We start from the raw sequence: 26,560 nt of genomic DNA on the forward strand, positions 1-26,560 counted from the left end.
TTATGCCTTTTACAATTCCTTATTTAGAGAGAGAAATACATACACAATTTACTGGTGCCTGGGGAAATGCTAAAATACATTTTGGGACCTGGCTAAATAGAAATGCACTCTAAAAACACAGACACAGTATATTGTTTTATCTGTTGCAAAAAAAAATGTATTTGATTACTTGAGTAAAATTACAGTATCTCTGTTGTTAGTAAGTATTAAATGTTAAAGAAATTGGACCCCCCCTTCCTTTCAACTTTCCAAGAAAGTGCATGTAACAGTCCGTTTTTTTTTCCTTCCATACCTAATACAAAATAAACAAACACTATACCTGCTCTCTTGATCAAGAAGAAGCATTTGCTCTTGTAAGGAACATATGTACATTTTAATGAAAGTGATATTTCTTTTTGTATATACAAGAGCATCTACATTTTCTCCACTGAAGGTTGTTCAAGATGCTATTCTTAGCAGCATTGTGAAATTCCAGCACACATTTTCTATTGTGAATATACCTACAAGGCAAAATGTTACGTCTTAGTTTCAACTACCAAAACAACACTTGTATTTTTCTCTAAAGAATTCTGCGTGCTTATCACTGTACAGAAACTTATTAACATTGAGGACGACTCAAGTAAAAAGCACAATACAAATAGCAGTTCAAAACGGAAAGGGTTAAATCTACAAAAAAAAAAAAAAAAAAAAGCAGGTTGAATTTTAGAATCAAAACAAAAACCCCCCCAAAAAAACCCAAACCTTTCAAAGAACCACACAGTTCAGTCTGTACTTTCAGTCCTTTCCTTAAATTTGTTTTGAAAGATTAGACAATGTGTTTGCTGATAAAATTTTCCAGCAGGATCAAAGTATACATTTATATACAGATTTTATTAGAGATCTAATGCATCACTGAGGCATTGCATCAACACCAGATTCATATTAAACTGGATATAGAAAATAAGTTAATGCCAGATTAAGACCGCCTAGCAGGGCAACTTGCAATTGCCATAAATGTTACAGCAAGTTTACAGGACTCTAGTCAATTAGTATTTAGTCCAAAAATACAGAAGACCAAAGTTAACGCTTGCATTCTGTTTGCAAAGCCAGGTTATATCACTAATAAATAAGCTTTCTTAGAACTCTAGAAGTTGAACAAGGTACAAAAGAATGTCTTCAGAAGGTTGTAGTTCAGAGATCTGGGGTGGGGGGGGGTTGTGGGGGAACCAGAAGGTTTGGGGGGGACAGGGCAAGGAGGAGGAAGCAACCGTGGGTCTCATTCTGAATGGGGGATGCTCCCTCTCCAGCCAAAGGGCCTTTAACTTGTGACGATCTCTTTGCTGTCTTCCACGAAGCGGGTGAAACGGAAGTTGGTTCCGTTCTCACTGCTTGCCATCTTCTCCAGGCCAGCCAGGGGTGCGCTGGGCTCTGAGTTCTGGAGCTTCTCCAGGTTCCCCGTCAGCCCACTAATAGGTGAGCTGCTTCCGCTGCCCAGGCTTCCAGGAATTGGAGGGATGCCCCCATTCTGAATGACGGAGATCTCGTTGGCCTTCATCGCCAGCCCGTTGGAAAGCGCGGCTGCGTACTGATTCCAGAAACTGGAAGGATCCCCACTTCCTGACCTGGCCGCCAAATCCTTCTGGAACATTTCTGGGAACTTGACGGGATTGCCTCCTAGAAATGTCATAGGGCCATCCACAGAGAGCCGGCGACCCCGGCGGGCGGGGGTGCTATTCCACATGTGAGTGCCCATGTGTACCTGGGATGGGGGGAGGAAGGGATGGAGGGAGAAGAAAAAAAAAAGGGGGGGAGAGAGAAGGGAGAAGCTTAATAGTTGAATCTGTCTCAACTCACATCCCAACACTCGACAGGGCCAGTGGCCGCAGTGTCTATTCTTATTACATGCCGGACAGTGGGAAGGGTAACAAGAACTGTCCACTCCAGTCTGCTAGTAATGAGGTGTCCACTCTCTGCAACCCTGGTCCGCCTCTCCTCTGCCTGGGCAAGGATGCCTTACTTACTCCTTTTTTATTACCTGTATTTAGCTTATAATGGCCTTGAGCAAGCCAGTCAGTTGCAGATAGCTCCTTTCAGGGTGAGAATTGTTATGTCCACTCTCATTGCCATGGCAAGTATTGTATCTGACACCCTTTACCCTATAAATGTCCTTTTCAGATGGGAAGAGAGTGCCCCTCACTGATTGCCCAATGGAGGGCCTGTGCATGGAGCGAAAAAGCCAGAAAGTAATTATTCATCTTGCATTACTGGCAGCAATCTCTAGAGAAATACTCTGTCAACAGAAAAATGTGCACAGTAAGAGCACTCAACTGTTGCTCTAGAACTTAAGCATATTTGCTTTCTTTCCAACACGTATCAGTAGGAAATGTTGTATGATCAATTATCATAATACCCATTAGCAGAGTGGTGACGTTACTGTTTTTAGAAAGACAAACCACGCTGGCCTGCAGAGTTATGAAAAAAATAGATGCCCACGCAGAGGAGAAGTGTAATTATTAAGTGATATGGGCAGCACACAGGCCACATGGAGGTCTTTAATCAATACCCCATGGCAACGCGGGGCTGTCTGACCTGGTAGGTAGAGCAATTCATTAGGTGCACTTAGCGAGACAACAGGGCCAGGCCGCTGCTTCGCTTAGGTACCAAATTATTCAAGGCGCTCTGACGTTCAGCAGGCTGCAGCCTGCCCTGGCCCCTGCCATGATCCTGACCTGCATAGGCACCCACACTTCTCCAGATAAGCCACGTGGCAGCAGGTTCTCTCCAGAGAACTCGCCCCCTGACTGTCTGGACCAAAGACTCTGGGAGCGTGCCTTACAAACCCTCAATGGCCTCGAAAGAAAGAAGGCTGCTGGGGTGGGTGTGGGTGAGGTGCAGATGGAGTGAAGTACCTTAAGATTGCCTTTTGTTGTGAAAGCTCTTCCACAAATAGTGCAAGCAAAGGGTTTCTCTCCAGTGTGAGTTCTCTCGTGAATCTGCAGGGCACTCGACGAGGAGAAGGTCTTACCACACGTGTTGCAGTAGTGCTGTTTGGGGGTTCTCCTGGGCAGAGCTGGGAGCAGAACTGGGGACGTGGCGGAGGATGACAGAGGCCCAGAAGGGACGTGACTGGCGGGGGTGTCCTTACTGTCCTGAGGAGTCACATGCACGAAGCCGTTGACCTCTGTCTTGATGAGAGATGCCAATGAGTTGGCGGGAATCACCGCCGAGTTCTGATTGGGGCCAAGGTTGGAACTGGGCTCAAAGAGCTGTGATGGTAGATCCCGCATCTGATGTGTCAACATGTGTTGCTTCAAATTACCCTTGGTGGAAAAGCCACGATTGCAGACTGTGCAAATAAATGGTCTCTCTTTGGTATGACTTCTGTAGTGAATGTCCAAGGCACTCTGACAAGCAAAGGTCTTGCCACAAATGTCGCAAGCAGTGTTTTTAAATTTACCCCGGTCTCTGAAAGGAAAGAGGATTCCCAAAGAATCTTCTTTGATGATTTTCTCTGTGTGACTAGATGTCAAATCCAGAGCCCCACCATTCACTGGGGCGGGAGACAAACCGTTGGCAAACTCACTTGCCCCTGCTCTCTGCGGCTTCTCCTCGGCGCTGGGTGACTTGTGGAATTCCTGGGTGCTGTTGGATGGGGACAGAGCCTGCATGGAGGAGGTAGACTCTGAGATGGCCGGGCTGCCTGCACTTTGGCTCTCCATGTCCCCACCCACTGAGGACGAATCGTTGGTCAGGACGTCCCCCTCGACTGACCCGTTCTCCACTGACTTCAGGCTGGCCTGCAGCTGCTCTGCCAGGCCGGCGTTGATCATCTTCATCTGATTTTCCAAAGCGGCGATGCTCGACATCTCTAGAGGCAAAGGCGAGGAAGACAGGCTGTCTTGGGACGCGTCTGCGGACTTGGGCGTGTCCGGGATGCTGCCCTCGGGACAGTCTTCCATGTTTTCATCGGAGAAGGTGTCCAGGTCATCAAAATTTTTCTCATCAAAGGAGCCCGTGTCGGACTCCATGGACTCGGGGTAGCTGTCAGGGACCGGGGTGTTGGGGATCTGGCCCCCCATGTGCATTCGGATGTGCTGCTGTAGGACCACGGCGTTCGTGAACTTCTTCTGGCAGATGGGGCAGGAATGCTGGACTCGGAGCGGGGGCATAGCTCGATGGACGCTATAGTGGGTCTTCAGGTTCCCTTTCGTGGTGAAAGCCCGGCCGCAGATCTTACACTTGAAGGGCCTCTCCCCGGTGTGGGTGCGGTAGTGCATCTTCAAGGCGCTCTGACAGCTGAGGACCCGGTGGCAGATGATGCACTCATTGGGGTCAGTGGCCTTCTTGTCAATGTTTTCGACTAGTTGCTGAAGCTTGGATGTCTCTGAGGCCTGGGCTGAGTCCAAGAGTCCCCCAAAAGGAAACTTCGCCTTGAACTGCTCCGACATGAGCGGCAACAGAGGGTTGGAGAAAGTCGAGGCACTGCCCGGACCGCCGTCTGAAGCTAGGGAGCTCAGCACGCCGGCGTTCGGGGCTGGGGCCGAGCTGGGGACCATGCCGCTCTCTTCGCTTCTGCCGCCGGAAGGGGGCGCAGTGGGGCCTTCCGCGTCCTCCGGGAGCCCACCTGCGTTTCTCACGGCCGGCTCGGGGGCCCCGGAGTCGCTGGTGACGGAGCCCGGGGGGCTGGCGGCAGAATGGCTGATGGGGATGGGGGCTGGCTCTTCGGTCTTGATGAAGGGGGCGAGGTTCGGGAGGGTGGGGGGCAACGGCAGGCCGACAGAAGTGGTCAGGGTGGGCAGGACAGGTTTGGTGTCCAGCCAGCTGGTGACCGGCTTTTCCGGAGGGATGGACATGCCGTAGGGGATGCCGGTACTGGTGGGTATGCTGTCCAAATGCTCAGGCACGGGGTAGGGGTTCATCTGGATATGAGGGTACTTCTCTTTGTGGCGCTGAAAGTGGACTTTGAGGTTCCCCTTGGTGGAGAACCTGTTCCCGCAGATGTTGCACTTGAATGGCCTCTCTCCGGTGTGGGAACGAAGGTGGATTTGCAAGGCACTGTCGCTCCCGAAGACCTTCGCGCAGAACCTGCACTTGTGTTTGAAGAACGCCTCATCCGAAGCGCTCTTGGCTTCGAAGGCGGTGACATTCGGTGGCTTGCTTTTTCTTTGCTGGGCCAAGGCGGACAAGGGGTTTAAATCCTCTGCTGTCGTTCCAATGTTGGGCAAGGGGCTGGGGAAAACCGAGTTAGCGGGGGCCGGCTGAGGTAGAAGTGGATTAGATGCAGGACTCAACAGACTGCTTATTGCAAAAGCTGGTGAGGATGAGGCAGAGGCCGCGGGGTTGCTGGTGTGGGAGGCGCCCGCGCTCGAAGCCACTTTTTCCGAGGATGGGGTGGGAACTGCCGCCGCCAATATGTGAACGTTGGGGGAAGAGCCGTTGTGTGGGGGGGCGATGGTGTTGCCGGAACTGCTCTGAGGTAGCTGGATGGGGGGGAGCTGTTTCACACCGCTGATGCTGGCAGATTGGCTCGCGAGGCTCTGTGCTAACCCAGCTGCCGCAGCCAGCTGCTGAGATAAATGGGAACTGAGGGTGGACAAGGGGTTGGCAGATGTTCGTAAAGTACCTGGAGAAGGGCTGGAAGAGGTTGGCAGGTCTGCGTTCTGAGAAGCCAACAGCAATATTTGGTGACGAATCTGTTCGATCAGTTGCAGCTGGTGGATCTGCTGCTGCTGCAGAGCTAAGAGCTGCTCCATCAGGGCCGGGACGGCCAGCTTGCCCCCCGAGGCTCCACTGCACCTCGCTTCCTGGGAGAACTGGGCCACCGCCACCTTGGTGCTCTGGAGGTTCTCGATGATGACGTTGCTGTTGATCACGGAGAAGTTGCCCAGTGTTGTCAGGTCCCCGAGTTGAGGTAGAGAGGTTGTGATCGCTGAGGTACCTGCGCCGGAGCTGCTGCTGCTGCAGCTAGGGGGGACGCTGCTGTCCCCACCGCCACTCAGGGGCCCACTGGTGCCTTTGGGAGCTGCTGGGGCCTCCACCTCCATGGACTCGTCCCTGGCCGGTGCCTGGGCTTCCGCCAGGTCGCTGCACTCTGCTTGCTCTGTTTTGTTAGACGTGTCATTCATTTGTTCCTGGGGATGATCAGGAGGGGGGCTGGGGCTTGAGAAGGTTTCAGGTGGGGAGGCTGGACTTTCATTTACGATGAGAACTAATTGATTTTTAGTACAGTTCTTCTTGTGGAGCAGAAGATCTGACAATTCGAAGAACTCGGCGCAGCACCGGCCGCAGACGTGGGCATCCTTGCTCTTAGTGGTGCGGTTGGGTTGACCCTTCTCTGTGTCTCCTGCAAACATGAAAAGGAACAGGGTTAGCAACGAAGCCAGGACACCCAGAGTCATCCAGGACTTCAAAAAGAGAGAGAATGGGGGTGGATCAACTCTTTCCTCCCTGTGAAACTCAGAAAACTATGGCCCCAGAAAACCAATCAATATTCCTTAAGAACGTTCTTGATTAAATGTTAAGGCTGTTGGAGGACTCCCTATCAATCTGGTATCTCCGAGAGCCGCGGCCTTCAGGTAATCCATCAAAATATAAAATACTATGAACTGCAGACATTGGTGCATAATGAAATTCCATAGCAAAATATTGATTTCCAATATTTTATACACCTTATTGTCTACTCGTCCATCCAGAGAGGGTCCAGCCACCATCCTGAGGACTTATTAGGCTCTTGAGTTTCTGTCAACCTTATTCATTTTCACCTGATTCAAAGATATCTGTGACAGTTTGTTCTGTCACTAAACTAATTTGTAGTCATTCAGGTTCCAATCAGTGGTTGACAAGGGGGAAAAAAAATGGCTATCACCAAGGTGAAGACTGACAACTTGAAAATCACCTCCAGACCCTACCTGGAACCTGAGCTACGTCTGATCCGTGACAAACACACTTTAGCCACATCAGTAACAAATCCTCTGGACACTCAAGACTCAGCTGAATACAAGAGAAAACAATGAGACACAGACACAGACACACACACACACGAGAAACACAATGATCAAAATCCGTTTCAAGGCCTGCCTGGCACCTATATATCAGGCTGTGGCATGTTTATTTTTAAAATTAAAGAATGCAACTGGCTACCATCCCACTAATCAAGGAATATATGCCACTATGCTCCAAATGGCAACATTATGCCTGTAAATATTTCATCAAAAGTGCTCTTTCTATCTATAAAAACTGGCACAAGATTTACATTTCTGATTAAATATCAACTTAAAGAAAGATGTGCAGTTAAGGGGAAGTGAAGAAATAATTCTTGTTTTCTAGTTTGGAAATGCTTTGCAATTCTCCTTGTCTGAAATGCCTTTAAAAACAGTTTGCTCTTAACTGTTATCAATTGTTTAACAGATTGTCCCGAACCTTTCATTATAAAATCCCTTTATTTCATGTTTGTTTCCACTGGTTGCTCAGATTTCTTCTCACTAAGATCCATTTGTAAATTAAACATAAAAATCTCCAACTCCAAGCTAACATCCTATTCAAAGACAGGATGGCGTCCCATTGTTTGCCCAGCATGGGGAACACCAACTTCTGTTGTACAAATGGTGTGTGGTCATCTCCGTAGGCTGTGAAAAAAAAAAAAAAACTGTTTAATTCAAGGATTACCTCCCTGCATGCTTTTCTGCAGAACTGAATCAGATAATAGTTAGTTTCCATGACTTCCAAATTGAATCTCCCAGAAAACTTGCAGGGGAAAAAAAAAACTAATAGCAAATATGAATAAATGCAAAATCAAAATGCCGCTTTTTTCGGTAAACTTAGAGTTGAGTCAAAAGAGTCAGCCATTTGCCTCTTTGCAGTAAACATAAAAAAAAAAAAAAAAAAACCCACAAAAAACAAAAAAGCTTGAGTAATTTTACATTCCAGAAAATATAATTAATACCCAAATACTAACTTCTGAAAATTCCTTAACTCTGTTTGCCTTGAGTGATGCCGCAGATGATTAGAAGCCCTGGTAAAGTATGCCAAATGTATGCACACTTTATTCATTGGGAGGGTTATTTGAGTAGCTAAGTTATACTTAACAAGCTAGCTTCCCTAATACCCATCTTTTAATCTCCGTAAGGGTATAGTGCAAAATGCATTAACAATACCAAACAAATCTTGGTTGGAGCAGAAAATACCAATAATGATTCAGTTTTAATTTAATGTTTAATCATCCTAATTGGCACAGGATTCCTCTGCACATTCAAGGTGCTGTTTTAAGCTCTGTCTCTCGCTTTACTTAAAAATAATGTAAACAAAATATTAAACGAAATTCGCTAAAGTTATGTTGCTTAACTGGGGACGAAAATAATGTGACAAAAATTCTGTTTAAAGCTTCTTATTTTGACAACCAATTTTAAATGATGCATCCATTTCAGATGCTTATTTTAAACTAGGAAATGCAGTTCCTAATATATTCAACCGAAATGTTATTTCTTTCTCTTTGCACATTTCCATATGTAATGGTTATGTTTCCATCTACTTTTACAGCCAATTATGAAGGAACAAAAGCTATTCTGTTTGTTCACACATTTTCAACAAAATGCATTAAAACTATTATGTCAGCATGTTCTATTAAGCTCTGCATTCAGTGGAAAATACTTTTCAACCAGCTCACATTTATCAAAACATAAAGCCACTTTAAAACACAGTTTTGCTTGGTCAGCTGGGCTTAGACAAATAATGACAGATTCAGAACTAAATAACTAGCAAGGGAAATCAGAAAACTGACTTCATCAATTGTACACATTACAATGTAGTTGCTTCAAATATTTAGCACATCTGTGCTCACGATTAAAGGGCATTTTTAATTCTTTATAACTTGCAAACATTTGATATTCTCATAATATAGAGAAAATTTTAAAAAGGTTACTTTACAGGATTTAGCTGATTATTACTTTCCTGTGCTCCAATTCTGCATTTGTGCTGCTTCAAGACTCACTTGAGAATTTTCAAGTTTTTTGACCTGAACATTTTTATATTTAGGGTTGTGCTAACTGGAAGGAAAATACAGACACTTAAAAATAAGTGCCTGCTTGCTTCTAAGAAAGAGACTGTGTTAAAAAAGCTGCCCATATTTTAGCTTAGATTTTTCACAACATTTTAATAAGCTGACATTTGATCTCACTGTAGAGTCAACTAATTTAATTTCCTGATGTTTATGAACACCAAAAAAAAAAAAATTCTGATACCTATTTTGATTTATTTCAAAAGCAGGTGTTGCTACGTTATAATAGTTCTTAACTTTAAATCCATCTGCCTTCTGAACAGAATTCCAATGAAACAGGTTTATATGAAAAGAAAAAAAAAAGTATAAAACATGAGGTCTAGTTTGAATCTTTAACTACTAAAAGGAATATTTTAAGTTGTAATAAGATGCACACACACACACTCACATCACAAACTAACATATTCTAATTCATTTTTTTGACCGTCTGGCTATCTTGTATCTCTCTCAATAATCTGTTACACAAGATTGCAACTGGTGACCCCATTATAGTAAATACAGTTGCCTTGTTCCCTGTACTATAGTAAAAACAATATTCTAGTTACTCTTCTATGGATTATGCATTCAAATTAATTTTGTCATCGTGGTCATACAGGAAAATTTAAGAAGAGGTGGTTTTCTAAGTATGTACACACCAAAAGATTTTTGGAATGTTCTGGGTTTCTTTTACCCCCTCTGGGCCAGAGGAAGAGGTGATCTTATAGCTTTATCCAATTTATATGAAAATCCCAGATGTTTTAGCTTTCATTGTACTATTTAGGTTCTTGATGCCCAATTCAAATATGTCAGCTTTTCATCATCTGAACTAAACACTGCAGAATGGGAGGCAGAAAATTGAAGTGTTCCAGTGTATCTGTCTGCTGAGAAAACAAAAATAAAACTATGCCCCATGCTGAAAGGTTTAGCCAGCCAGGAAAACAAAACAAAACAACAGCCCTACTGTACCACGCTGAGTTTTCTTTTTTTGGAGCGTCTCAGAAAGACCCTTCGCTTGACTTCCCAGTACCTTCAGATCACTTTAACGTTTTTAACAAAACCCCACAAGATTATGATCTTAGTTTTAACTGGGTGTTCCTTCTGGTAGACCAATTTCGAAAGGCTATCACAAACATTTGATTGATTGGTTTTTCTCTCTTTTTTTCTTTTTCTTGTACAGACCTGGGAAAAACCTGCATCTGAATGTTCAGCTTGAGATTCCACAGCAATTTAAACACCGCCACATATGCTCTGCATATTTTCTGTAATGTCTTAAGTTTCTTCTGTGAGATCTGTAGCCAGATGACACATTTTACTGGCTCCCTTCAAGTCCCCTCAGTGTTCTGACTGGGATTAGCGTGTTCTCGAGTGGAAGAATACAAGGGGAAATCTCTGACAAAATAACAACATGGACAAGACAGTTCTTTGAAAATGCTGATACCAGCCCACCTAATGTACACAATAAATGAAAGGGGGAAAATATCTTCCCCTTGGATGAATCAAACTGAACACTAGATGGGGTTCCAGTTGCAAGGGTTTGTTCAAAAACTTCTTTGTGGCTTTCCTCTTCCAGTGACGCGTAAAAGAGACTGCTAAGGCGAGATCTAAACTTTGACTACATAAACATTGGCAAAGGCACAAGAAACTAGATCCCTGTTGTCTGAGGGTAAAACTGAGCTATGGGAACTACCTGTCAATCTTCCCCTTTGGGGGTCTGGCATCTGAGGGTGACAGGGGAATAAGGTTAGGAAAAGAAGCCAAGCTGATAAGGTGAAACTAAAATAAACTCCGAACTTCCTGCTAAGTGACTAGCAAGACTCAATTTGGGGGTCACTGGGAAGATACTGAAGGACATATCATGATCTGGACCTTGTCACCTCTGCATGGGAGGAGGCTAGCAAAGGTTAAAACAGCTCGACACATCTACGTTTTCCAAAGCCTGGCACAGCGACTTTTTTCTTTTGGAGGGGGAGGGGTGCTGGTTCTTGGGATAATTTACCACCTCCTCCCTTCAAATGCTCCATGACTGCCCTTTTGGTAATCTAAGAATATTTGGGAAGACTGGGTGAGCGGTATCAGGAGGTACCTTAGAAAAACCGAATTAAGTCTGCAGAAGGAATTAGTTCTGGCTACTCCACTGAGCTTGGCTTTTCTCAGTTTCAAAAAAACTGAACTGCTGGTCTACCTGATTTCCACCCCCCAGCTTTTCTGTGAGAGCTCTGCCTTGAAAATTCAGATTTTTGCTTTCCAAAGGACCGTGGGTCAAGACAACTTGCTACCTGCCAAAGCAGAAAGAAATGAAATAAAGTCCCCAAAGAATAACCTATAAATTGACACTCGTGCCTATAAACCATAGGTGAACCTGGATGTAAAATAAACCACAAAACCTTCGGTATCACAAATTCACTTTCACGCACGCTCTCTCCTGTCCTTCCACCTTCGCTTGTTTGTGTTTGTTTGTTTGGAACATTTTAGGAAGTATGTAAGGCCTCCAGCAAATCCCCCAAAACAGCATGCATTTTCTCATCCAAAATCTTCCATGATGCCACAAACTTAAAATAGGCCTGATTAAACAGGAGTTTTTTGCAACTGCCTTATCATGCAGGTGTCGGTTTTTCAAAAAAAGCAATTAATTATAGTTCTCTCTAACCTTTTGGGCCCAGAAATCAATGTGTTGCCATTAAGCTGCTCACAATGAGTAAATTACTTTGGTAAATAATAGAATTTCATTATTAATATAAATAAGAGGAATTTTTTAATGATACTTTATATGAGAGGCAGTGTTATATCTGCAGTTCATGATGTTTTTATCTTTCTTCCAATATGATCTTTTCCTTGAAAAAGCTGGGCACAGAAATACTTTCTTAATAAATGAATGGAGTATGAGTGGGCCAAACATGTCGTTCCAGGAATCTTAAAAAACACTACCCAAGGAAGAAAAAGCCAACACACACACATACACACACACCTGAAATCCGAATCGCTAGTAAAGAATCCACATACAAAATCATTCCATTCTAAAGTTCTCTTTCCTCAAAATTATTTACCTTGCTAAATAATTTTCCCAGTGGCAGTCATCTTTCTACAAGTAATTTGAGACTTGTTGCATATCATTTGAGAGACAAGTAATAAGCGCCATACTCTTGGTTTCATAAGAAACAGTCAAAATCTCCCAGTTTATTTTAGGAGAGAATATAGCAGCACCAAAAATAGAATTAAAATATGAACATCGTAAGACTGACCAAATGATCTTGTTTTCTTGAACTTGTTCTGATGAAGTTATCCTGGAGATTGCTGAGGCTAGCTCGGATTTTCTTTGTACGCACGCACACGCTCACACACACACAGGCGTGACATGCCGCGCAGTAAGCCTGACTGCTCCCAGCCTTGGGAGTCGCTCCTTCAGGGCGACTGTAACGGGGGGCCTACAAACTTTTCTAGGTCTCACTCTGGACCGAAGTCATGAAATCGGAGGTGCCAGCATCTGCTGAGGGCACCAGCAGCTAGGTTTAATTTGATAGGTTTAACATTTCCTTTGCCATGTTTTAAGCCCATCTCAAGAAAGAAAAAAAAAGTAACCACAGTGTTTAAGGAAGGTTAATCTTCTAAAAATTTAACAACTTTCATGTAGATTAAACAAACAAACAAACCTGCAAACTGAAAAACAGAACTCCAATGACTCCTTAAAGTGTGTGTTCGGTGTGGACAGGAGAATGGGTGACTGGATACAGTGCATGAAAGGCGGGGACTTTTTAAAGGCAACTTGGAGACATGACTGCTCAGTTCTCTACCTCACAACTACTCCCAAATAAAAAGAATTGGCGTGTGTAAGGCCCTCCTGTAAAATCAGACATGGAGGAGGATTAGTTGTGTACTAATATTATTACAACATACTAAATCCTGTAACCCTATTACAAAATCTACCCTCTAGCCAGTTTCTCCCAAACTTATTGTTCAACCATGTAAAAACAGTCATAACCTGAAACCATTACAACTGGAGAAATAGAGGGGGGTGGGGAGAGGTGAGAAAGGAGGCCGAGAGGGGAGTGATTCCTACGGTGCCCCTACCAGTTTACTCCTTCTTAGGACAATGAACCAGCTTTTGGGGATAAAAAAGAAAGAAAAAGGAAAGGAAGGAAGAAATAAAGTAAGAGAAAAAAGAAAGAAAGGAAACTTAATGTAACTTAACTAACTTACCTCAAAGCCCAAATAAACCAAAAAAACAGTCCTAATAAATAATAATGGTCAAAGGCAGTGAACTCCTTTTATGCTATCGCTTTATGAGAAGCCTTAACTATTAAAAATTCTGGATTCCGAAGGCGACAGGAAAAAGGTAAAGATCTAGTAAGCATCAATTCTCTGTGAAGCCCAAGTCTTTTTTTTTCTTTTTTGAAAATATGTAAAATCAGTACACATTAATTAAAAAAAAAAAAAAAAGACTTAAAAATAAATCTTTCCTCTCCTCCCTTTAGGTTTGGTCCTTTAAAAACTGTTGACTTTAACAGTATTACAGTGAGGAAGATCTCACCAGAAACTTTAGCAAAGATGGTGTGGGGACGAGATGCAGAAGAAACCAGCTGGGAAAACCCGGAAAAATTCTGTGGCAGCGGCCTTGGATAATTTCACCTCTCTGTACCTTGAGCACCCAGTCTCGCCTGGGGTGGAAAGGGGGGATCACGGGTTCTCAGGGGACTGAGAAATCAGAGGCTCTGGATAAGGCTTGAAGCTTGAGAAAGTACTGGGGTGGAGGGGGCCAAATATTGTACACAAATATCTTCATCTGTGTCTGTTCTCCCCCCTTTCTTACAGGGATCACCCCCCTCCACAGGAGTCCCCTCTCCCGAAAGCCGGGGTGAAGTGGGTGGGAGCCCCTCGGCTTCTCCGCCTGGGTTCTGCATGGGTCCCTGCGCCCCAGCTCTGCAGAGAAGCAGGCCTCTAAGGAAGGACCGGAGGACCGTGAGGGCCGGGCGGCCGCAGAGTTTAGAGGACGGAGGTGCCGACCAAAGGGCAGGCTTCCGAGCCCTATCGGGGTCCAGCTCCCTCCTCTATACCCCAAAATGGAGCACCCCGAGAGACATCCCGAGTCGCGGAGACAGCTCCGGGGTTGCCGTTCGAACCTCCGCAGCCGAGAGGCGAGCACTGTGCCGGGGAACCGAGCCCGGGCGCCGCTCCATCGCCTCCGGCCTTGGGCCTGGGAGTTCAGAGGCCCCTAAAGTGTAATATTTTTTAGGGATAAAAAGGGATTCAAGGTGTCTGCCCTCTCTACCCCCAATTCTCTGTCCGGATCTCTGCCACTCTCGGCCTTAGCTCCGTCATACAAACTTTGTTCTGGACTTGTTCACTACCTTTGGGACCCGGCAGTTGTCGCCTCCATCGGAGGAAGCGAGTGCCTCAGATTTAGGGGGACTCCCTCGTGGCTAGATAGCCCACCCCACCTCCAGCTCTGAAGAACGACCCTTACGACTCCTGGAAGTGCGAGGTACCACGATCCTTAGCGGGAGCCGACCGAGTCTAAAGATTTCTTGGGGGCGCCGAGTGTGCATGTGTTGGGAGAAGAGATGCGGGGATCAAGAGGGATGGCCGGACCCCGACACTTTCCCCCGTCCGCCTGCACTCTGTCTGGAGAGTACCCGACAGCAAAGAGCACTCTCCAACACGGCCTCTACCCCAGCGTGTCAGGCACGGTCGCCCCAATACAGGTTCCCATCTTCTTGGAACTCCGAACTCCCACAGGCACCCCATTCCGCGGCGCGGGCCCAGGAGGAGTGGGAGCGCTGGGGAAGGGGGGGAGCGCCGCGCAGGGAGCTCCCCTCCACGTTCCAAGTTCAGCCCGGAGCACAAAGTAAACTTCCTTCCCGCAGGCAGCAGGACCAGGGCGGCGGAGGCCAGGCTGGGCCTCGGGCGCGGGCCGGGGAGCGCGTGGAGCACCGCGCAGGCAGGCGCCGACGGCCTCTGTCCGCACCCGCGCCCAGCCGGGCACCCTTGCCCCGGCCGCAGCTCGGAGGGTCCCGGGATCCGCTCCCGGGGACAGCCGGGACGCAGGAGCAAGGCCGGCGAGCCCTCCTCCTCCCCGCAGGAGGACCCAACAACTCCGGAAAGATCCTGCCTGGAGAAGTGTTTGCTTTCCTCGGGGCAGGGGGGTTGGGGGTGGGGAAGCCCAGCAAAGGCAAATTGAAATTAAAAAAAAAAAAAAAATCGCGGAGTCGAAATGGTGATTCGGATCGCGGCGGCTGGGCGGTGGGCGCGGGGGCCAGCCGCGTGTGCGTGGGTGCGAGTGTGCGTGAGTGTGAGTGCGAGTACGTGTGTGCGCGTGTGTGTCCGCTGCGCGGGCCGGAGCACTCACCATCTCGCCGGGGGAGCGAGGCCACTTCGGGGTCGGATTGGAAATGTTGAGGCTTCGCTTGCTTCCTCCGCGACATGCTGGCTCAAACATCAGCTGGGGCAGAATAAAAAATTACTAAAAAAAAATCTTCTCAAAATTACGGAAATCGAGCGGCGGCGGCGGCGGCGGCTCCCCCCGCCCGCCGGCCCGCCCGCCCCCTCCCCGGCTCCCCGGCCCCGGGCGCAGCGCGCATGTGTCCTGCTATAATTATGATTATCAATAATGCATTGCGATTAATCATAGAGGGGCTCTTTGAAAGGCGATTGGCACCGGGCCAGCGCTATTCAAACCCGCTCGCCTTAATCAATTAGTTTGTGATTTGCTGCAGACCCCTGTCTCTCCGCGCGCTGGCCCAATAAGCCGGCCGCGGGGCTGGCTCTGCGAGCCGCGCCGCCCGACACTGGGTTAACCCTCTTCGCGACCGCCCGGGACTCCGCGGCCGGGCCGCCGGGGGCCTGCCTCCTCGCCTCTGAGCACCCGGCGCCCCGGCCTGCGCCCCCCTCCCTCCCTCGGCCCCCCCATCCCGGGCTGGGCCGACCCAAATTAGCATGCCCTCCCCGGAATTAAGCCTCTCCGGGTGGGGGGTGGGGCCGGGCGGCGGGGGCTGGGGACCCGGGCTGCGGGCGCGCGGCGAACTTCCCAACTCCGGCGCTAGGAGCGCCGGCCCGCGGGGGGAGGGAGTCCCGTGGCGGGATTTGGGGGGAGGAAGTCCCGTTTCGTGAGTGTTTCTTCGTTTCTTTAAGAGCTACCAGAAAGCAGCCCACCCCCACCCCCATAAAAAAAAAAAAAAAAATAAGCGAGTGGGGAAGAGCCAGCCCCACGCCGGTCCGCCTCCCGCCCGCGGCCCGGCCTCCCTCCCGCTCGCTGCTTGGCTCGGCGCTCCTTCGCCCCGAGTTCTCCATCCCCTGGATCCCGGGCTCGCGGGGGCGCGGAGAAGAGGACCAAGGAAAGGTTTGGGAACGTGATGGGTTTGGGGCTTTGGGGGGGGGGGTGGGGAGGGGCAGCTCTCCCGCCACCCCGTTCCTCCTCAGAGGGCCCCGATCCTCCAGCTTCTCGCTTGCTCCCCCGCTCCCTTTCTCTACCTCGGACATTCCCAGGACAATTAGGGCTGAAGTTTTCGGGAGAAGCGGCCCCGAGCCCGTGGGATAAGGGGGCGGCCCGGCTCCGCCCAGGACCCCTCCCGGACCTCCCCCTCGGCTGCCCCGGTTGGCTGCAGGGCGCGTCACTCCGCGGGGAGGCGGCGGCAGCGGTGGCGCCGCCGAGCCCAGGGCAGGCGGCGAGCGGGGACCGGCTTGGGATCCGAGTTCAGCTCCAGCCGGGGGGAGGGGAGGGGCCGCCGCTTACCCAGCACGCTGCAACCCTCCCCTGGCCTCGCGAGGCGCGGGCCTGTCCCGCTGGGCTCCGGGCACGGCCAGTCCCCGGGGCCCCGCGGCTCTTCGTCCTGGGGGAGCGGGCCGTGCCCCAGGCTCTTGGCGAGGAGGTGGCCGCGCTGAGCCTGGAGAGGGGGAGTCCTTGTCCGCAGCTGTCTGGCCCCGCAGGAGCTCGCCTCCACTTCTCAGGCACTTGCTGAGCGCGGCGCCCAAACTTTTCGCACCAGCTCCATCTCCCCAGGTTGTGAGGCAGCCTTCCCACCCGCGGCCCTGAGCCCGGAGTGGGGATCCCGGGGCCCGCACTCAGTCCGCTGGGCTCGGGCCCCAGCGAACCTGAGACTCAGTCCTCGGCTCAGCCTAACTCTTCCCCCTTGTGCCTCAGGGTCTCCTCGCTCCTGGTTCCCGAAGTCCTGCGCCCGAGGGACACTCTAAACTTCGGTTGAGTAATGGGGACGAGGGGGGGGGGGTTGGTGCAGATACACAATCCCTACCCTATCTCGCGATCGGGAAAGGAGAGGGCTCATAAGGACGCCCCAATTCGGGAGCGCCCTGGAGCCTGGAGAGCCATACAGTCAGTTCGTGCGAAGTGGGCACCAGTCTTCCAAGTAGAGTTTCGGGTACTCCGGACCATACTGCGCTCCCGCAAGAGTCTCTAGCCACTTTGGTCCTCCCCCGCTGTTTAATATCTAAATCTTTTGTGTGCGGGTGAATGTTTCTGTTTTCCTCCTGACGACTTTATTTCTCTTGGTATAACTTCTCCTTTCTCCTTGTTCGCCCTTTCTTCACCTTTTCTCCCGCTTATTTTTCCTCTTTTGTGGCCTCGCTCGATCTCTCTCTCTCTCTCACTCACTCACACACACACACACACACACACGCTGACACCCCCCTGCACCTCGCTCTCTCTTTCTCCCCAGGTCCTGTTGGTTACAGTAGATTTTGATAAAAAGACAAACGAAGCTATCAGTGGGGCTGATGTTGAAGAATGAAGATAATAATGTTTCCATAGGTGGTGCTTCAAATGCCATTATTTCTCACTGAATATTTAAAGAGATCCCTCGGCAAAGATGGATCTGCGTGCTCCTGGGGTGCCAGCCTCTCGCTTCCCCCAGACCCCCAGGAAAGTGTGCGGGAGCACGTGTAAAACCCATCCCCCGCTCCGCGAACTGTGATCCTCGCAGGCATCCCAACCCACACTCTTCCAGGTACACCAACGCCGCCGTATGCACTTGCACACGCGTTTCTCCGTTTCTGCCCGTGTTTGGATTCGCCCGCATCCGTCTCTAACAATCTTAGCTTCTTGAAAGTCCGGGCCTCTGGGGCACCGCGTGCTGCCAAGAACCGGAGGGAGCTAGCGATCCCGCAAATCCTTCTTCCTGGATCGCGCTGTAAGCGCCGCGGCAAGCTCCCGGGATTAGCGTCACACGTGTTCGTTACTTGCTCTATGTGTGATTAAGATTAAGGGGCGGGGGAGATTTCCCTCCCCCCCACCAACAAAACACCAAAACAAACAACCAAACGAAATGCACACGCAAAGAAGCAGCTTCGCGATGTTTAATTAAAAATGGGCGAGCAGAGACGAATTAATTGGGGGGATCCAAACTTTAATAACTTTTTTCGTTCTTCTGCGTCCTCGAAGACGTAGAGGCAGGCGTCTCGCTCGATGCGCAGCGTCCCGCGCTAATTTCTTGTTTGTTTTCTTTCCCTCCGTGGCGGGGAGAGAGGAGAGGGGAGGTGGAGGAGGGGGGATGGGAAGAGGGGGATGGTCGGAATGGCGGGGAGAGGAGAATTGGTCCTTATTGTTGACGGCAATACATCAATTACGGGCCATTGTCTTGGGCCCAAGTTCCGTGGTTCGCAGACGCGGGCGCCGCGCTGTCAGGGCGCTCGGGTGAGTCTATGTGTGCCGCGAGGCAGAGAAATAATTAAATTAATAAAAACGGAGACACAGTGGGGTTAGACAGATGGGGGTTGATTTGTCCTTTTGAGCGGGTCAGAAGAAGGCAGGGAGTACAGTGAGATGCCGCAGTGCAGCCCCTCCCCACGCCCTGCTCACTCGAGGGACCTGCGCGCTCTACTGGGGGTCGCGGGTCCCTGCCTTGGGTGGGGCAGCTGGTGGGGCACTCCGGGTGACTGGGCTGGCACTTAGGCTCCTGGCTTTTAGGGGCTGCTCCATGTTAAAGATTGGAGGTGGCCCGAAGTCTGGCAGCGGCTGCGCCAGGGTCGTGACCTCGTGGGTCGACTGGAACCGCACCCGGGCGAGGCGCTTGGCAAGTTGTTCAAACTCACATTTGGGGGGCTGGATGCCTGTGTTTCTACCAACAATCCCGCACCCCCCGCCCCCCCCCCCCCCCCCGCCAGTCTTCCCAACACCTACAGAGTCCTTGGTGGGTTTGACGGGGGCCGAAGGGCCCCAAGGCTAGCGGGCCACAGGTGAATTCCCAGTGAAGGGAATTCTCCTTTTCATTCCCTGATCTTGGGAAGGGGAGAGGGTGTTGAGCCTCCTTTCCCCAAGGCCCGATTCTTCCACCAGCAAAACTACCTTATTTTGGCCCAGTCTGACCCCCACTTTCTGATGGAGCCTAGAATGAGGCCTGGCCTGCGCCCAGGACGTTCCTTCTCGCTCCTTCTCCTTCCACCGGTGCGGGTTGGACCCTCTACCCTCGAGCTGAAGGTCGCCCCCACTCGCCTTGCCTCAAGCCCCTGCTTCCTCGGTCCCCGGCCTCAGGCCCCGCTGGGCCGCCAGCAGAGGCTAGGGGGGCGGGAGAGGAGGTTTCGTTTTCTCGTGCCAAGCAGAAAGCGGCGAAAAGGCGGCCGCGGTGTCCTGGGGGCGGGGGTGGAGGCACACCCGATGGTATCAACATTATTGATGGGGAAATATTAGGGGCAGGAGCCCGGAGATCAGGTTCCCGGTCCCTCCCCTACCCGGAGGTGGGAGGGACGGACGGAGTGGGTGGTGGCGGCCGGTGGTGTTGGGGTGTGCTGGGACGCGGGTAGCTGAATGCACCCGCATTAACCACTCTTGGGATTTATTTATAATTTTCTTGTCTGTAAATTGGGGTGGCGAGGAGAGGAGGAGGAAGGATTGACTTGGCTAGTACCCTAGCCCTTAAGGTCTTTCCCAGGGTTGAGGCCAGAGTGGAGGGGTGGGGGTGGAGGAGGGACAGGAAAAGTGATCAAAAGCGAAGACCAAGTTTGGGAAGCCCACCGTAGGCTCGGTTATTGATCAAACCCCAGTACTTCGCTTCCCCGAGAGTTTCAGAAACTCTTTCCTTAACTGCTGTCGCTCAAATCCTCATCTCTCCTCGGCCACTGGAGAGGCTTCAGACCCGAGGCCTCGGGGAGCCTGCTCAGGTGGGTACCCCCGGCCCCGGTGAAGTCTTGTGCTGTGAGCGCTTTGCGCACTGGCTCCCCGGTAATCAAGTCTCCGCAGCGGCAGCGAAAAGACGCACTTTCTGGGAGAACCCGCAGTCCGCAGCCAAGGGCTATCTGCAACCCTGGCGCCGGGTGCAGCGTGGGGACCAGGCGCCCAGGCGCCCAGGCGCCGGCTCCGGCGGGAATTTTAGCCGTGGCGAGCGGAGGGCGGGCTTGGTAACTCGTCCGCGCGCATCCCAGCCAAGGGTCCCGCACTACCGGCAAACTTCCTCTTTCTTCTCTTGCAGGGCCATCCGCATGCAAGCATTTAGAAACTGACTTCTTCGCTGGCGACCGCAAGTGCCTGTGATTTTTACTTTCCGTCTACATTGAATGTCTTGTACTGAAATTCACTGAGCCCTGCATGTCACAGTGCCTCGCTAAGGGGTCTCTGGGTACAAAATGCCTCTCCAAGGAAATGTTTCGAGGTAGAGAAAGTGAAAAAGACTAATCGAATTTATAAAAAGAAAACCTTTGCTTCCTTTTGGTTAAAATCCTTTTGCGGTCTTCTGAGCGTGGAAAAAAAAAAAAAATCACCACCATGCAATAGAGTGTAGCTAATTCCTGGAACCCATTAGGAGGGTGTCCAGAAAGCCCAGCAGGGCTCACAGATTCATTCCCATCTTTGAGCTCAAGAAGTAGGACTTTTGGATCCAGTGACTAGAAATCAGTTCTTATATGTTATCTGTTGGGAATAGGTGTGGGATCTCTGAAGCCCTGGACTCTGTGCACGAGGGGGTGTGACTGGGGGTCTGTCAGGAAGCTCATTTTCATTCATAAAAGAGATTCACTTAAATGACCTCCCTATGGGACGCCTCAGTGAGCTAATTTGGCAAATCTCTTGCAACAAACTTTATATGTTTTGCCTCTTTCTCCAGTAAAAGATCCCTTTTTATAGAACAGATCAACAGTTCCCAAAGAGAGGTGCATCTTGGTTTTGTAGAAAGCTGCATAAAGTGAGACCTTGATGGGGGCAATCGCTTCTTGTTGGTCAGTGTTTGGAGAGGGAAGCACCATTTGGTTTCTGTTTGATCAATCAAATGGCCACATGGAACCATCCCGGGGGCCTGGCCCTTGTCTGCCTGGCAGCCTGTGAGCAAGGCTGGACTGTCACTCACATTATGGGTAATTTACAAATGTCCCACATCTCAGCAAGCTATGACTTTCTTAGGGAATATTTCTCTCTACTGAGAAAGGGCTTTCTCTGAGAGACATATTTCTTTTTGGGGAATGCAGTGAGTCAGAGTTGTCACTGTAAACTTCATCCATCCTGTGCAGTTCAAACCTGCATCCTTCGTAGCTCCATATGCGTGATGAGTAAAAAAAGGGGAAAGGGGATAACCCACTGCTTTCTTCTCCTCCTTTCATCTTTTCCAGCTCAAGGAAGTTTTATAAACTGTTGCCCTGATATTTCTTTCTCCTAATGTTCACCCTCATTTCTCCAGCCACAGTTACAATTTTTTCTGTCTTAATACCCAGTTTAACATGGAATTTTACATTTAAGAGACTATAGTTTCCCAGTTCCAAGCCTGTCGCCTTCCTTCCTTGTGCCTTCTCAAAACAGAGACAATTACTTCTTAAGTTATACCGTTGTCAACACCTACACGTTTATGTCAGAAATCAGTTCCACTTTTTTTGTGCCTCTTCCCATTTATAATGCTCATTGTGTCCCAGACTCTGTTCTTTCATCCTGGGTTCCCCTCACCCCCAGACTGTTTGACATAATCCATAGCAAAACCCCATCCCTGGAAGCCTTCTCAGAATCTCGGTCATGTTGTAATGCATGTAACTTCCACTTAGCACTTGGCCCAGGACCGGCTGTGGCCTTTTTCCAGGGCCTGAAAAATGGGAAGATGCCAGCAAATCTCTCCTTCTCTAACCCAAACAGAAAGATTTCAGGAGAATTTGCGTTGGAAAGATTTTCCAGGTTTGTTTTTATTTTCTCTTTCCCCCTTGGGCCCCCTAGTACCTCCAGTTGGGAAGGATAGTGCTAAGAGAACCAGCCTCTTAGCTCAGGTTCCCCCCCGCCATCCCCCCTTAATGATCTCGCCTCTTCTGATCTCAGACATTTGCCTGGAACTAGCTTTATGCACATCTTGCTTGGGAGTTGGGGTTTGGACTCTTGGGGTTCCCATGCTAGCTCTGTTATTTGACAGTGTCTTGGGAACACCGTCGTGGGTATGCACCCGTGTGGTAGGTAGCTTTGGTCAAATTAATTTCACTGGCCGCTGTTTCCTGCTCTGTCAAGTGTAGCTAATGGAGAGGAAGCGCAGAGCTTAAGAGCATCCAGCAAGGACTCGGCTTTGCTCTCTCCTAGCAGTGTGACCTCCATATGCCTCCAACAGTTTCTCATCTGTTAAATAGGGATAATAATAGTCCTTATTTCATAGAGCTCTTGAGGGTTAAAAGAGTTAATATGTGTGAAGAGTTTAGAATAGTGGCTGGTATGTAATTAGCACAACATAAGTGTTAACTATTATTGTTATTACCTCACAGGCTTGTTGTGGGAATCAAATGATACAATATGGCTAAAATATCATTCTCTATTCATGCACGTGCATGTGTGTACTCAGTCTCCACCAACTCGTGACCCCCAGACTGTAGCTTGCCAGGAGCCATGGGATTTCCTAGGCAAGAATACTGGAGTGGGTTGCCATATTCTTCTCCAGGAGATGTTCTCAACCCAGGGATTGAACCTGCATCTCTTGCATCTCCTACATTGCCCGGCGAATTCTTTTCCATTAGCACCACTTGAGAAGCCCTATTCATCCACCCATCTATTCATTATTTATTTATTCATTCATTCACGCTACATAGTAACACACAAGGCATGGAGAATAACTCTGAAACAAACACTATCAATCCTTTCAATAAATCAAGCATTATTTCCTGGGATCCTGTTATCAGAGCATGGTTAAGTGTTGGGCCTGAGGGGAACAGTATAGGAGCAAAAGTAAAAGAGTGTTAATTTTTAGGTTATTCTCATGGAATTTTTAACATTCTAATAGGAAGTTCCAACTCATAAAGAAAATTAAAATCAGAGCAGGCTATGCACACACCCCATCCTGTTGTGGTGTGTGTGGGTCCTTTGGGCCAGGGACAGATCATCTTCATGCTTCTAGAAGGTTCATAAGCACCAGTGGACATGTCAGTGACCTGTTAACTTATGTTCCAGGCTGTATGCACCTGGTTGTTTTATCTGGCTCACATATTTGTCTTTTTGATGGTATGAACTCCTCTGAGTTGTGCAGAAAACAAAATAATAAAACAGGTGCTGTTTTCCTTTGGGCCCCCTTGAAAGGTATAAATCACTTACAGTGTTCACTTAGATCCCTCTTTTCTGGCTTTTTTTGCTTTCCATTTTTGTCTGATTATAAAAATGAACCATGGTCATTATAGTAGCGCATTCTGTAGGCAAATCTAGTGGTTGAGATGGAAAAATCTCCTGTCAGTCCGTCCTGCTCCCCCCAGGTATTGGTCTGTTCTGGATGCAAAACCTCTGGTGGCTGCTGCATGGACCAACTTGGTATTAGAACCATGTTGTGACCAAATGTAACTTAACATTTACTGGTGGAATGCAAAGTGCTCTTGTGAACCCCCTCCCTTCCCCTGTGCTTTGAGATTAAAACACATTTTATGGTTAGAATCTGGAAAAAGAATAAAAGAGGCTGGGCAAAAATACCTGTTAGCAGTGGAGTTGTTGTGTAAAACGGGAGAGACAATAGCAGATGTGCACCGGTCTCGATGTAATAACGGCTTCCTTGGGAAGCATCGGCCAGCAAATGCAGTTTAAGACCATCACAGATGTCAGCAAGCGGAGGCTGAGGTTGCTTTTTGCCCCAGCATTGAGGGAGCAGACTCGATTTAATCTGTCACTTGATGTCCTTCTCCTCAAAAATAGTGCCCGGGGGCTCTCATGGGCTTTATTTAGAGGCTCTTAGGAGCTTGGCAGTATGTAAATTATGCGTGAGTGTCCTTCATAGTTCCCAGTGGTCACCATCAGAGGGATTTAAACATGATTTAGCCTTTCAGATGATTTGTGGGCGTGCTGGAGCCAGCCAGTGCAGTGGTGACAGCCCAGACTGGGTTTCTTACCATTGCATTAAATAGGTTTCCATGTCTTGCTTGGATGCTCTGTCCATTCACCTCCTGGCCTCAGAGTTGGTCTGTGAGTCACCTCCCAGCGTTGGTGGGTGACCTCTCAAATATCCCTACTGTATCAGGGAGTTCTGAGATTTTTCAAAATGGAAGTTTTATAACTTGAAAAAAAAAATACCATTCAATCCGTAGTGACTGCAGAGCTTCCCATTCATTTATTCTATCATTCGTTCAACCCACATTTATTAAGCACCTACTATATGCTCCTTATCGATATTGGGTTGGCCAAAAAGTTCATCCCAGTTTTTCAGTAACAATGTTTAAAAACTGGAATGAATTTTCTGGCCAACTCAGTGTTTTAAGCAGTAGGAGGCATCAGGCTTGAAAAAGTTTGCTCCATTTCCTTCATCCCTTTCCTCTCCTTTTTTTTGTTATTATGCTTTTAGGAGGATTAGGGAAATTATTCTTTAAAACAGTGATGTGGATGAATCTCAAAAGTATTATGCTGCATGAAAGAATCCAGAACCAAAAGAGATCACAAAGTATCACTACTTTTATATAACATTATAAAAAATGAAGGGCTTCTCAGGTGGTGCTAGTGGCAAAGAACCTGCCTGCCTGTGCAGGAACCTAAGAGACACAGGTTCGATTCCTGGGTCAGGAAGATTCCCTGGAGGAGGAAATAGCAATCCATTCCAGTATTCTTGCTGGAGAATTCCACAGACAGAGGAGCTTTGAGGGCTGCAGTCCATGGGGTTGCAACGAGTCAGACACGACTGAAGTGGCTTAGCACACACATAGACAATGAAAACCAATCTATAGTGACAGAGAGCAAATTAGTAGTTTAGCGTTTGCCTGGGTTGGAGGGGGAGGGAAGGAAAGAAGATTATTGAGGGGCACAGGGAAACTTTTGGGGATAATTGAATAGTTTGCTATCTTGATTGATGGTTTCACAGTTACAGACATAGTTGAAAACTGATCAAATTGTATACTTTACATATGGGTGGTTCAGTATACTTAAATCATGGCTCAGTAAAGTTGAAAAATAAGGTTTCTCATTTTCACCAGTATTGGAAATAGATGTTCGTTAAGGAATTTGAAGAGAAAATGGAAATTGTCGCTGTCACATTTGAACACTTGAGCCCTTAAGAGTTCTTTGGGGCTTGGTCACACTTGGTGTGGGTACGGATATTGGCTTGAGTGGGGCTGGAACTGGCATTGGCTCCTGCATTGACCCTGGAAAAAGTAAACATCTCCTCGTGGTTTTGAGTACTGGTGACTCTCAAACAAAAATTCCTTTGAATGCCAGATACTAATCCAATCTGGGAATCCGAGGACCTATGCATGGTGGGCGCTCACAGCCCCCAGTGGCAAGTGCATCAGATGGAGTTCAGGGTCTGAGGCACTAGACTGTTCAAACTGACTTATGGATTATTGGTTGGATGGTGATTTTGAAATTCCAAAGTCCATAGCTGACCATCTTTGTTGATGGCTCAGTTTTTCTTTTACTCTCTAGGATGTCATGGACCAATACTTTTGTAGAATACAATAAAAATATAGTATTAGAAAAAAAGTGGAAAAGAAAACAGAGTAATACAAGATATCAGCCCCAAACTGTATTACAGGCATACCTCAGAGATAATTGTGGGTCTGAGTCCAGACCATGGCAATAAAACTGCTATCACAATAAAGCAAGTCACACGAGTGTTTTGGTTTCCCAGTGCATATAAAAGCTATGTTTACACTATACTGTAGTCTATTAAGTGTGCAATTGCATTATGTCTAAAAAAATGTACATACCTTAATTAAAAATACTTTATTGCCACAATATGTTAACTGTCATCTGAACCTTTAGTGAGTCATAGTAGTAACATCAAAGATCACTGATCACAGATTGTCATAACAAATAGGAGAGTGAAAAAGTTTGAAATATTGCAAGAATTACCAACATGTGACACAGAGGCATGAAGTGAGCACATGCTGTTGGGAAAATGGTGCCAACAGACCCGCTCAACACAGAGCTGCCTTGACCTTCAATTTCTAAAACAAGGCAGTATCTACACAGTGCAGTAAAACAAGGTTCACCTGTACAGTCTCAGCAACATCAAATTATCCTGGCAAACTGCCAAAGTAACTTCTAGCTGCTTGCTTTCAGTTTCTCCAGCTAGGGTGTAGTAGATGAACAGCAAACTGGACCAAGCGTGATCCACAGATCACAGTTTGAATAACCCTGGAGTAGCTCAGAACCTCTCAGCCAGTGTGGTCACAAGGAGGGTGTGGTATGTCAGTGCT

General features: G+C 48.3%; 1 protein-coding gene and 1 long non-coding RNA gene across 5 annotated transcripts; one reads left to right on the top strand and one right to left on the bottom strand.

Annotated features, from left to right (window-relative positions):
• SALL1 (spalt like transcription factor 1) lies at window positions 1–16,505 on the bottom strand. Of its 4 annotated transcripts, XM_065925326.1 has the most exons (5): window positions 15,351–15,410; window positions 12,658–12,845; window positions 7,399–7,604; window positions 2,889–6,322; window positions 1–1,738 (listed from the first exon to the last, which is right to left on the bottom strand). In XM_065925326.1, exons 3-5 carry the CDS (start codon window positions 7,403–7,405, stop codon window positions 1,298–1,300), a joined length of 3,882 nt encoding a protein of 1,293 aa, XP_065781398.1. In that variant the 5' UTR covers window positions 7,406–7,604; window positions 12,658–12,845; window positions 15,351–15,410; the 3' UTR covers window positions 1–1,297. The 4 variants fall into 4 exon arrangements, with proteins under 4 accessions (XP_065781398.1, XP_065781397.1, XP_065781399.1 ...); XM_065925325.1 differs by lacking the exons at window positions 7,399–7,604; window positions 12,658–12,845 and adding an exon at window positions 16,472–16,505 and having other exon boundaries at window positions 15,351–15,443; XM_065925327.1 differs by lacking the exon at window positions 12,658–12,845 and having other exon boundaries at window positions 15,351–15,435.
• Window positions 16,034–24,666, top strand: LOC136160974 (uncharacterized). Its single transcript, XR_010661672.1, has 3 exons — window positions 16,034–16,340; window positions 17,674–17,961; window positions 20,419–24,666. It is a non-coding gene; the product is annotated as an uncharacterized lncRNA (long non-coding RNA).
• Window positions 24,667–26,560: the final 1,894 nt, after the last annotated feature.

Source organism: Muntiacus reevesi, chromosome 2, assembly GCF_963930625.1.
Source record: "Muntiacus reevesi chromosome 2, mMunRee1.1, whole genome shotgun sequence".
Lineage (NCBI taxonomy): Eukaryota > Metazoa > Chordata > Mammalia > Artiodactyla > Cervidae > Muntiacus > Muntiacus reevesi.